The 11,968-nt window shown below is 49.6% G+C and overlaps 1 protein-coding gene across 1 annotated transcript; it reads left to right on the top strand.

Moving 5' to 3' along the window:
* The first annotated feature begins 1,082 nt into the window (after positions 1-1,082).
* On the top strand, positions 1,083-4,428 carry INS (insulin). The gene is made up of 2 exons (XM_009328527.1): positions 1,083-1,269; positions 4,292-4,428. Exons 1-2 carry the CDS (start codon positions 1,083-1,085, stop codon positions 4,426-4,428), a joined length of 324 nt encoding a protein of 107 aa, XP_009326802.1.
* Positions 4,429-11,968: the final 7,540 nt, after the last annotated feature.

The raw sequence follows: 11,968 nt of genomic DNA, 5'->3' as shown, positions 1-11,968 counted from the left end.
AGCATGGACTCACTGACAACTTGGTCCCATTGCTGCATACTTTCCAAGGTGATATTAATCAAACAGATTAACATGTTTGCCTTTAATTTTACATTTTAGAAACAGCTGTTGAGCCACCTCAATGCCAGCAGTGCCTATTGCCAGCATTAGTGTCATTAGTAATCATTGCAGCTGTAATAGCACCATTATCTCCTGCTAAAAGGGTCACTGATGGCTCAGGACAGAGCTTCAGGGAAGCAAAAACAGGTCAGATGAAATGAGATGGAAACTGCAAACTGTTGCTTCTATCTTAAGTTGCATAAAGACCTGTTGATGCTACGTAGAGAGAAATTAATGTGCACAAGCAGCAAAAATTTTGGCTAGAGTGTCATCAAGGAGGTGGGGCTTGTGGTAGCTCTTGTGTCACTTGGGCTAACGTAAAGCATATAAATATGGGAAAGAGACAATGGGGATATTACTACCAACCGAACAGTCTTCATCTCTCAGAGCAAACTTCTCTCCATCTCTTGCTGCCACTTCTTTGGGTAAGTGTGATTGCTGCCCTTTTAGCTCCTACCTGTTTTGCAGAGCTGTTTTCTTAAGTTGATGTAACTGATGCTGACAAGTGCTGGTTCGCTAGTCCAAGAAAATTAGGTCTCCCCAGGTCTTTGAACACATTGTGCTGTTTTTGGGCCATCATCATAAAGAACAGCCCCTTCTGACTTGGAAGAGAGGGTTTTTCCTCTGAAAGTGTCTGCTGATCTCAGCTCTCCTGGGCATGTACGCTACAGGGCTCAGTGGGATGGCTCTTCCAGTCTAGTTTGGCCTTTTGGGGGAAGACAGCAGGGAGGCCACATGATGTGGGCATGTGGATGGAGATGGACTTCTGGTTATAATAATTCGTCATTTACTGTGACTTGTAAAGCCTGACGCAGAAAGCTCTCCTTCCCTCTCAAGCTAGGGCATCTTTAGAAGGTCCATCTGCTACTTCGGTCTCATTTTCATGCCAAAGGAGCTGAAGGACATAAGATGCTTGATGACAACCTATTTCTCCCCCCTAGACCTCCTCTTGCCTCTTAACCCTAGGCCTCACCGTGCTCACCATGGCTCTCTGGATCCAATCGCTGCCTCTCCTGGCCCTTCTTGCTCTTTCTGGCCCTGGGACCAGCCACGCGGCTGCCAACCAGCACCTCTGCGGCTCCCACTTGGTGGAGGCTCTCTACCTGGTGTGTGGAGAGCGGGGTTTCTTCTACTCCCCCAAAGCCCGACGGGACGTTGAGCAGCCTCTAGGTAAGTCAGGTTGACCTTGAACGCAGTCGTATGCTATACGATGCAAAAGCCAACAACCGCCTATCTTTGACGGTGACACCAAGAATGTCCTTGATGGGGAATGCCAGGAATACCTTTAACATACCAACAGCATCACATTGCCAGTGAAAAGCTCTTCAGGTTAAAAAGGCAGATGGGAGGGCAGGCAGGAAAGAGGATTTATGAGGCAAAAGGAATTGTGGCTGAAAGCTCAAACTTGTCTGTTTCTTTGTATGGCCATTACACCAGCCTGGGACTGTTCATATAAAATAAAGGTGGAAGGAACCCAGGAAGCCTCCTTCTGCCCCAGGACAGGATCAGTTGTCCCCATCCTATTTCTGACCCATGCTTGTCTAGTATGTGCATAAAAACCTCCAGTGAGGAAGCTGCTTCTGCCTTCTGAAACTGCCCATTCCCATGCTTAACTGACCTTCTTCTTGAGTGTTTGTTCCCCATATCTAACCTGAACATCCCTTGCTGTAAATTATTTCTTGTCTTCTCCATAGTGGACATGGAGAAGAGTCTAATCCTTTCTTCTTTATGGCTGCTTTTCAAAATATTTGAAGACTGTTCCTATGTCTAGTTTCAACCTGCTCTTAGATAAATCCCCTCTACACCCCCCACTACCTTCTTAGGTCATATTTTCTAGATCTCCGTCCATGCAAATTGTTCTGCATTTGGTCCACATCCTTACTGACTGGTGATGCCTGGAGAAGTGCACAGGACCCCAGCTGAGGCCTTGCCAGTACCAAGTAGAGTGAGCAAACTGGAAGAATGATTTTGCATGTTTTTCACACCATGTTCCTGCCTACACAGGTGGTTTGCCTTTTTCAAAGCAGCACTGTACTGTTTATTGATAGTGATCACTGTCTCCCTTGGATGCCTTGGCCCTCCCTCGGGTGGATCAGCAGTCCTTGAAGGACTGCTACCACAGTCAAACCCTCATCCTGGATGCGCAATGCAGTCTTCCTGCCTACCTTTAGCATCTTTCCCATTTCCTACTGAACAGCATCCCATCTTTTCAGTGTTTCTATAGTTTCAAAGGTAATTTTTAGCACTAATCTTGCCCTTCAAGAGGCTTGCACCCCCCACAGCTTTATATCACATCTTATTTCATGGTGGTGAAATGCTGGTGGAGCTGCTTTGGTTCCCCTCCTTAGGACTCCTGGACTACTGATGAGTGCAAGGGCCAGGAGGCAGGAGGAGATGACAGCCCTGCCCGCACACCCTTGGTGCCGGGTCACTGCCCCTGGTCCAGCACATTGTGTCTGCATGACAGTGCAGGTGGGATGAGGCAGTTGCTCTTCTCTGAAGAGAACTGCTCTTCAACATGATGTTTGTATCTAGGCAGAGCCAGGACCTGTAATGCTCCAGCTGTAATGCAAGGATGATGTCTCTCCTGGAGATGGGTACCTGCAGTTCCTCTCAGCTTTAGCTCCTCTATGAATCCAGCAAGTACACTCTCTCTTCTGTCTTCCAAGCTACTAACGGAGACTTTGAATAGATGCAGAAGAGACCGCTGCCAAATTCCAGTCATTTCAACCCTCTCATTTCAAGATGGACCATTACTTAACCTCCCCTGACTACGATACGCCTCTCCCACCAGTTCTCTTCCCATCACACACTGGTTTCATGTGTATACAATTCCTTCTCCTGCGTATGCAACCATCTCGTGAAATAGTCTTAGAGGTCTTCGGAAGGTGAAGCAAGGTAATGTCATAGCAGAGGTTTGCCATGATTTGTTTTGAATGGCCAGCTGGGCTGTTAGTTGCTCCCTTCTCTGATGATTTGTTTCTGAAGACCACCACGAATGGGTTGGAAGTTTTGTTAGCCAGTTCCCTAAATATGGTATTGAGAATTTCATCAGGGCCAACCAGTTTGAAAGTATCTGAGGACTTTCTACCTCTTGTTCCAGGATTTTTGCCTGGGCCACTACTTCTTTGTCACACAAGCTGGTTGTGTTTACAGTCTACTCACAGCTGGCTTGAAGGATGAAGACAAGTAAATCACAAAACATTGACTAGCTATTTCCTCTTCTACTTAATGTTGGACTAAACCTTTCCTAAATTTTCCTCCTAGCACACTAGCATAATGATTTCTTGTTACTCTTGTGCCTCGTTCATTGCATCACGCTTTGGGGGCTTGGGGATTTTGCATCTTGTGCTGTACTTTCATATTGCCCTAGAAACCTCATCTCATTCTCACTTTCCAGGCATTTTCTTTTTGTTGTTAGGGTCTCTTTTCTTCCTACAGAAAAAATCTCTGTTTTATTTGCCATTTTCTGTATTTTCATTGGGCAACTAAAACCTGAACAGTTCTGTCCACAAGTTTTCAAGTTCCCACCAGCAAATGAGACATTCTGTTGAGTTTTGTCTGTGTCCAAATACACCAATTCATCATTCTTCTAAAAACTCATCCCCCAGCCGTGAACAGGGACACACATGAACGCTTTTGCCATCAGCTCGAGGCTACGTCCAGGCAGCCAACAGGAGCAGGCTGTTCAGGACCAGCTGGGAAGTGCATCCAGCCCCAGGACTGGACCGTCCATGCAATCCCACGAACATTCCAGTTGTTTGCCCAGGCTCCCAGAATAGTGGGTAACTGCCCGAGGGGGTTGCAGTCCCAAGCAACTCATCTCTCTGGAGCAGACCAGCCCATTTTATCCTCCTATTTACTAGCTGCTCACCCCAGGGAGGGTGCAAGGTTTCTCTTCTCCACATGCCTGCCTCAATAAAGCCCCTGTATCTCCTTGTCCCTCACACTGCTGATATCCACTCAGCTTGGCTCCTTCTAAGCACCACAGGATTATTTTGGGAGAGGAAACACAGAGCCTGAAGGTGCTACAAGCAGCATCAACCTGGGGAAACCTTTGCAACTTCCTCCCCATTTTCCAGCCAACTCTGGTTTAAAAATCTGATGTCTGCAAATGGGGTTTCTGCGGGGCTTAACAGCTAGGGCTGATGCTGTGTGATGTCCCACGGCTTATCTTTTTCTTTCCTGGCAGTGAGCGGTCCCTTGCATGATGAGGTAGGGGAGCTGCCCTTCCAACAGGAGGAGTTTGAGAAAGTGAAGCGAGGGATCGTTGAGCAATGCTGCCACAACACATGCTCCCTCTACCAACTGGAAAACTACTGCAACTAGTGGCAAGGCCAGCGGCAGGGAGCTCACAGGCCGCAGGCAGAAACACGCACTTATGCTACTGCACCTTCAAAGCAATTGAATAAACTTTGTGGATCTACTCGAAGGACTGTGCTGGTTCATGCGTCCACATCTTGGGGAGGGGGCACTGACGTTTACTTTAGGGTGTCGTCATCTGTGCTCGGGTAAGGCAGTTTTAAAAGGTCCTGGAGCCACCCATCATGTCACACTATCCTTCAGCTGTCCAGATGAACTCCCTGGGAGGGAGAGAGGAGGATTACTCAGCGCCAGAGCAGGTAGGCAGAGCATCCGGTACCCCTGGTGCCCGGGGTGTGAGGAGAAGGCAGAGAGGTTTGAATGGGATTTCTCTTTCTAGGGAAATATTACAGGGGAATATCTGTGACAATGTCATGCTGATCAACTTCCTGCAGTTCACAGCCCAAATATAGTGAGGCAGCTGGGAGACTGAACTTCCTCAGCTGCGTAATGGAAACAGTTCAGATTAAGCAAAGAATTAAGTCACCTATTAATTGTACCCAGAAAAATCATGGATGACCGCCATGACCAATTTAGAAAGTGTGTCCAGTTCCCCCTTCTGCTTGTGGGAGGCCCAGGCAGCGTCCCTGCTGTGGGACGTGCTTGTCGTTCACAAGTATTTGACAAGTCATGTGCAGAAAGCGGATTTCATCCAAAAGGAGTTTTGAGTGTATTGGCCAAGAGCTGGGCATTTCAAGGTTGCTGCAAACCTCTTTCAAGCACCTGGCCCCAAAATTGTCGCTTTCTGGGAGGAAAAGCTGCCACGGCAATGCCAGCTAGCTGGGGTGGCAGAGAGTGTGGGGAAGGGTCATGTCCCTTCTGCCAAGGGATTCCCATGCCAGTGTAGTGGAAGCCATGCAAGAGGTCCCCGTGGGATGGGCACAGCCTGGCAGAGTTGGCTGCAGTGGCCGGGGCTGCATTTTGCTGGTGGCAGATTTTGAAAGCTGGTCTGAGAGGAGGCTGTGGTTTTAACAGCCTCTTTTCCCAAACCAGATCCAACTGACTCCATCAGAGCAGCGCAGATGGAAGCTGCCATCTCATCTCTGCCAGGATGTGTTGCTCTCACTCCTATCATGAGCACAAAACTGGCAAAGCCATTGCAAACTGAAGGGCTGGAAGAGCAGCTGGAGGAGCTGCTGAGAAGAAGACACAGCCATAACATAGGAAGTCAGAAAGCACCAGCGATTCCCCGTGGTGACCCTCCATATGGGCTCCCTTGATGCATCCAAGAGCCCATGACAGGGGCCGCCTCCTGCAGCTGCCACACCAGTGCTGCTCTGCCGGTGATGCTCCCCCCGAGCACCCTTCCATCCCTCTCCATTGCCTCTTCCTCTGGGCCCACTGACTGTTCCCAGCAGCAGAGCTTGCAACTGTGACAGGCAGCCTTGGGCCAAAATGTTGTGGTTATGAAAGCATGGCAAGACATTTCCTGTTTCTGAGCTACTTGACTCCCACCAAACCTCACAGCATATGGCTCCGGTGGTTTCTAAAGGGGACTCCCTAGAAACAATTCTCCTACCTGTCCTGGTGCCCCATGAGATCAGGACTGGTGTTACTGCAGTAAAAATAGCAGAGCTATTGCTCATGGTAAGGCCACCATCATATTCAGGCATGCAACGGAGTTCCAGCAACCCCATACACCCATCTGCCCCAAGAAGATGCCACCCTGATCCCAAAGGCAGAGCGTCGAGTCTGCTTGCACAGTGTGGAGGGAAAGCACATCCAAGAGAAGTGCCCCCCTCCACAGCTGAAAACCCAAGACTTGTTTGGAGTTGCCTGGACTTGTCCTGCATCACTAAGATCCTGCACTCAGAGTCAGGGGTCCATGGAAAGCAAGTGAGCAGAGAGGCTCTTCGGTGACAAGACCGAGACTTTCTACTGCAAATCTGAGACTTCCATCTGTACCTACCTCACAAAATTGTACAGGTCTGCTGTTGGGAAATGTTGGAAATATGAATACTGGAAGAGAAAGAGGTGGTGTAGGAGGAGCCTTGAGTGCCTGACTGCCAGACTAGTACTAGCACTTCTCCAAGTGCTGCATAGTGGTGACGGAAACAGCTGTGAGAAGAGGGATATAGCCAAGTCTGTGGAGATACCTCTGGCTTCTCTAGGAATGGGGCACATGGGTCATGCCGAGGACAGGCACAGACTGGAGGGGTCTAGAGCCCTCACTTGTAATATCAGAGCTGCATCTTGCATTACAGAGATAGCCTACAAGTGTTAAGTACCAAAGGGACCAGCAGTCACTTGCAGCAGGGTCAAGCTCCTGCAACAGAGCATGGTGGTTCCTGCGTCCACTGCAGAGCTTTTTGTCTGCTGGCACTCCTGCCCTGGCAGTGATGCTCGGGCGAGGACAGCTCTTCGGAGATGCCTGGCTCATTTCCTGCCCTCTTCCATTGTTTGGTTTGCTCGTTTGTTTGTTTGCTTTTTCTGAATGCTCTCAATTAGGACTGATTGGGAAACTGCAAATGCCACGTTTTTTGCTGGAAAATGTTGATTCATCAAAATCAGCACTTCCCGCAGGACCGGACTGGTTTTAGCAAGGCAGGATTCAAAGGGATGAAGGGACGCGGGAGGTTCAGGTGCCCGCTCTGCAGGCATCAGGGCAGGGATTTCATCCTCTGTGCCCGCTTGCCCAAGCCCACATGCTAACCAGGCTCTGGGCTACCGCGGGGTGGACTCATCTCCTTCTGCTGAAAAATTTCAGGAGGTTTCAGCAAATGTAGAGTGGGAATTGTTTTGAAATCTTAAGATGGGGCAGGACCATCCTTTCCTACCCAGCTCAAGACGCAGTCTGCTATTTTCTCGGCAGGTTTGGATGTTAGATAAGATGGGGGTCTGGACACACTGGGGGCCCAGCTGGTGATTACCCAGGGCTGGAGCAGAAGAGAGAAGGATGAGTAGCAGAAAGGGGCCGTGATGGACATTCCCCACCATTCCCCTGCCTTTGTGCCTCCTGGGAAAAGGAATCAGCAGGTCCCTTGGTGGAGAAGGGAAGAGGAGGGAGTGGTAACCACCTAGGGTCAGGGAGGGAGGGATGACCCCATGTCTGCTTTGGGGACCCAGGCAGTCTGAGCTCTCTGCAGAGCACATGCAGCTGCCATTGCTCCCTTCCTCCCCAAAGCAAGAGCTGTCCTGGAGGCGTACGGCATACGGTGAGCTACACCGCTCTCCGGGAGGTGCAGGAGAAAATACTGCATCAGTTTAAAAGCTGTAGAAAACCTAAAAAAAGTCCTTATGAATACACTTTGCTTTCCAGAACTGAAAATAACACAAAGGGCCAGCTCTTCACTTTTTAAAAGCTGCAGCAAGGTGAAGGCCAAAGGAGAACAAAGGTACTTTTCCCCCTTTTTTCTGGGTCTCCAGGGAAGGAAACCTGAAGGCAACTCTACACACTTTCCACACTGGAGCACACAGCTCCTCGGCTTGCAAACGTGATGCTGCCGGCTTGCTGACCCCGCGCTGCAGCAGGGCGGGCAGCTTTAGACCCCTACCCCACCCAAACCTGAGGATGGGCAACAGCCCAGGGTGTCCCTAACTGTGGGCCAGGATGGGATTTCTTTATAAAGCCCCCCTCAAACCTCTGTGCCCTCGCCCAGGCCATCCCCTGTTCTCAGATGTGCTTGGGAGATGCCAGATCTTATGAATTCCTGCAGAAGTGACTCAGGGACAGGGAATGCTGCATCCATTGACCTCCCTCCCCGCTCCTCCTCCTGCAGGGCTTTGCATTGTGATCTTTGGGAAGCAAATGCATCCAGCCCCCTTTATTCTGACTCAGCAGTTGCTTTGAAGTGATTTTTGTGGTAGCGGTGGGGCATCATGCCCGGCTAAAATATCTTGGCTCTGCTACTCTCGCAACAAACTTCCAAAGGTCTCATGCTAGCGGTGGAGGGCAATTTGAAGAGAATGCAAATAAAGGCTTCGGTTCATTCATGCTGCTTGAATAGAGAATTGAAAGCTGAGCCACAGAGGGGATTGCAATACAAATTCTTTGGGCTGCCGAGTTGTTAACACTGCCTAGAAAAGAAAGGACCAAAGTTGCCCCTGTTTCCCGCGTGCGTGAACCCTTACTCAAAAGGGCTCTGCTCCAGTTTTGAGGAAAGGAGAGCAACGCGCACAGAAACGGGAATGGCAGGGAGCCACTGCAGGGCACTGACCAGCGGGGTCCCTGCTGGCCGGGTGACAGACCATGTCCTCCAGGTTTCTGGATGGGCTTGCTGCTCCGGCTTATCTGGAGAGGAAGGCAAGACTGCCACTTTCCCGGAGCTAATCGGACTGTATTATTTCCTTTTCGGGAAGCCACAGATAGAAGAATGCTGTCTATTACCCTGGGAACTCACAGATTCACTTTATATAAGAAATAGCCAGACTGTACCCTGGGATTTATTTTTTTTTAACCATCTTATCAGCTTTTTAGGAAATTTTAAACCTGCTTACAACCTCTCTCCTTATCTGCAGCGTGTTTCCTTAATAACTGACTTGCAGCAATGACTTGAGTTGGAAAACATGCACTGAGCAGATTCAGTGTTAACACCCCAAATTCCCTCTGATTTAGGCCTACCTCACCAAAGACACCTATTTTGAACAAAAAATAGCCCTTCTTCCTTCTCCTTTCACCCTGGGCAGGAAGAAAGCTTTAGGTCAGGCTATAAATTGGTCTGGAAAGTCATTGCCAGCACATTGTCTCTAGGTGAATTATTCCTCTGTGCAGCGGGGAGGAAGGAGGCTGGTTTTTTTCCGAGCCAAATGCCAGGCTGGCTCTCGCATCCCCTTGGTCCTGTCGGGCAGAGCAGGCAGGAGCAGATCCGGGACAATAACAGGAAGCGAAGCAAGCCTGTAGGAGTGCACAAGGAAATGATCCGAGCCTTAATCCTTTCCCTCTATCCCCAGCCAGCTTCAGGACTGGCAGCGGGAGGTGGATGAAGCATTTGGGCTCCTCTGAGCTCCTTTCTGTTACTGAAAGAGCCGGCCAAAATATGGCATATTTTTTTTTTCTGCCTGGTAAATGCCAGGATTTCCAGGATGTGCGTGGCTGCTCACACTGAAATTTCCCACAAAATGTTTTCAGATTTTGGAAGAAAATGGATAACGGAAATAAATTTGGCTTTTGATTTCTAGGCTGTTGTTTTTTGGGCTTTGTAATGCTGGATTTTGGGGGTGGGGGTGTTTTACAGAACTGCCAACTTCCGAAATGTAACTTTTTGTTGGAAAATAACGCAGCTTCCTCTTTTCTAATCAGAAAACGGAAATCAAATATAAATGACACCACCCACCCTACATTGACGATAAACCATTCTGTGGAAGTTTCAATGGAAAAAATTTCTACCCTTTTTTCCGCTTATCAGAAACCTTCTCCACTTTGGAGGCTCAGACCCAGCAGGGTCCTGGCTCTGCCTGCAAGCAGATCTTGCACACCCAGGTTTCCAGCTTTTCCTACCTGGTATGGGAACGTTTGGGGGGATTTTTAAAACTTATCCCCAATAAATGCTGTCTTGGCTCCTGGGTCCCTGGGCTTTCCACCACCATTTCAGTGGTGAGAGAGAAATCACCGTGAAACAGCTCAAGACCTCACCCACACCTAGTAAAAGCACACCCAGGATGCAAACCACAGCATGCTCCTCTCCTACCTCTGAATTTGCTTTTTCAGTCACTTTTAAATGTCTGCAAGCTAAACCTGGCCACATTTTTCCAGATGCTGACACCTTGTCCTGAAATAATGAATTCCAACCCCAAATGAGGAAAAAAACTGACCCCACAAAATTCTGATGAAATGTAGACAGGTTATTTTTCAGACCTAGTCCCAGTGCAGGTATTGCAAGGCAGGTGTCCAAAGTGCCTCCCTGGGCACCCATGCGCATTTTGGTGAGCCGAAATGCTGGTGCTTCTTGGAGGTGAGGAAGCAGTGGCGGGAAGGGGACGAGGTCGCCCTCCGCTTCATGCAGCCGGGGTGGGGAGGGGGCATCTGGCTCAGCCTGGCTTATGCCAAGGAGGTGGGAGGACCACCAAAGGCTGAAGCCCGTCTCAGAAAGTGCTCCTCCAGCAGCTCCTTTGCTCCTGCAAGATTGCTGACTTCACCCCAGGGACACCGAGCGGCACCGAGCACTAACGTCATGCCTGTTTTTCCTTTATGGTTTTGACTACAGAGCCCTGATGTCATTCTCAAGATGCTTTCCCTTAATCTTCACCCTGTGGAGCTGTTGCTTTGACTGTCCCATTTTGCTGTGTATCTCATTGAAGAACATAGGACTGGGAGCAACTTTCAAGCCATTTGCCTTGGCCCTTGCTAACCTCTCATCACTGTGCCATCATCTCCAAAAAGGCTTTTTACATCCTGATTTCTTCCTTTAGCCTGTGTGCAGCTTTAGTTTCTGGAACCTTTCCTGAGGAATTCATCCTCTCCTGTTGGGCTTCACAGTCCTCACAACCTGGAAAAGATCCTGAGGTTTCACATATCTGTTCAGAGCAAAGCAATTATCCGTGGCTCTGTCACAGAAATAGGGCACCACAAAAATGCTGGGAATCTGTTAAAGCCAGATTCCTGCGACGGCTTTCCCTTCTCCTGCAGTCCCAGCTGCTGCCAGGGGATGGAGCGCAGGGCAGCCCACAGCTGGATCCGGCAGCCCTGCCTGCAGCTGCCTGGCAGCAACGTCTAGGGCAGGGCAAGGTGGCATGGGCACCAGGGACCCCCAAAATAGGGCGGAAAGATTAATAAATACAGACCACACAAGGTGTTGGAGGAAAACTCGCTGGAGACACGATGCTGGAGTAAGACTGCACCAAGACCATGGGACCAACGGAGCCGGGGCAGCAAGGAGATGGCTGGAGCACTGCGAGCAAACTGCCCATCGACCCACGGGCTGCTCCCAACAGTGATGCCAGCCCTCACCAGCATGGCCAGAGACCTGGACTGATGATGAGTTGGGTTGCTGCTGCTGCTGCTCTTGCTCTGGTCTTTGTTTAAAGGTGGTATTTCTCCAATGTTTTGGTTGTGTTTCTGAACCTCCAGGCTCTTGAAGCTGGGACCACCAGCCCGGCTTTCATACCCCGGAGCACCCTCACCACTGGTTAACTTGCTACCCTGCAGCGCACATCTCTGCTGTATGCTCTGCGGAAACTTTACCTGCCCAGTATTTCCTCGGATGCAGCACATACCTATGGAGTGTTTTGGGTCAGATGGGCATGTGTTTTTGAGCCAGAAATCCCCTTTTGAGCAGACCTAGGTTTAGGTCCGCCATAACCTCCTGCCCCAAAGAGCCTGTGCTGTGCAACAAAATCCTAGGCTCTTCTGGCTTGCCCTGGCACTGAAGGACTGCCAGAGCATAGATATATTCCTGAGTATAAATATTGATGTTTCAAACAAAGCTGGGACATCTCCCTACCCAGCATTACCACTGGGCTGGTGCTCAAATCCTCACTCCCGCCCGCTCACAAGGCATTTCATGGCATCATGGTCCTCCTCCTCAGCCGTGACACAACTTTGATCAGCTATTCTGCTGTTGGGGATAGC

The sequence above is a fragment of the Pygoscelis adeliae genome, unplaced genomic scaffold, assembly GCF_000699105.1.
Source record: "Pygoscelis adeliae isolate BGI_AS28 unplaced genomic scaffold, ASM69910v1 Scaffold166, whole genome shotgun sequence".
NCBI lineage: Eukaryota > Metazoa > Chordata > Aves > Sphenisciformes > Spheniscidae > Pygoscelis > Pygoscelis adeliae.
Note: the sequence above shows the minus strand (reverse complement) of the source record. Positions and strands in the feature narration are given on the sequence as shown.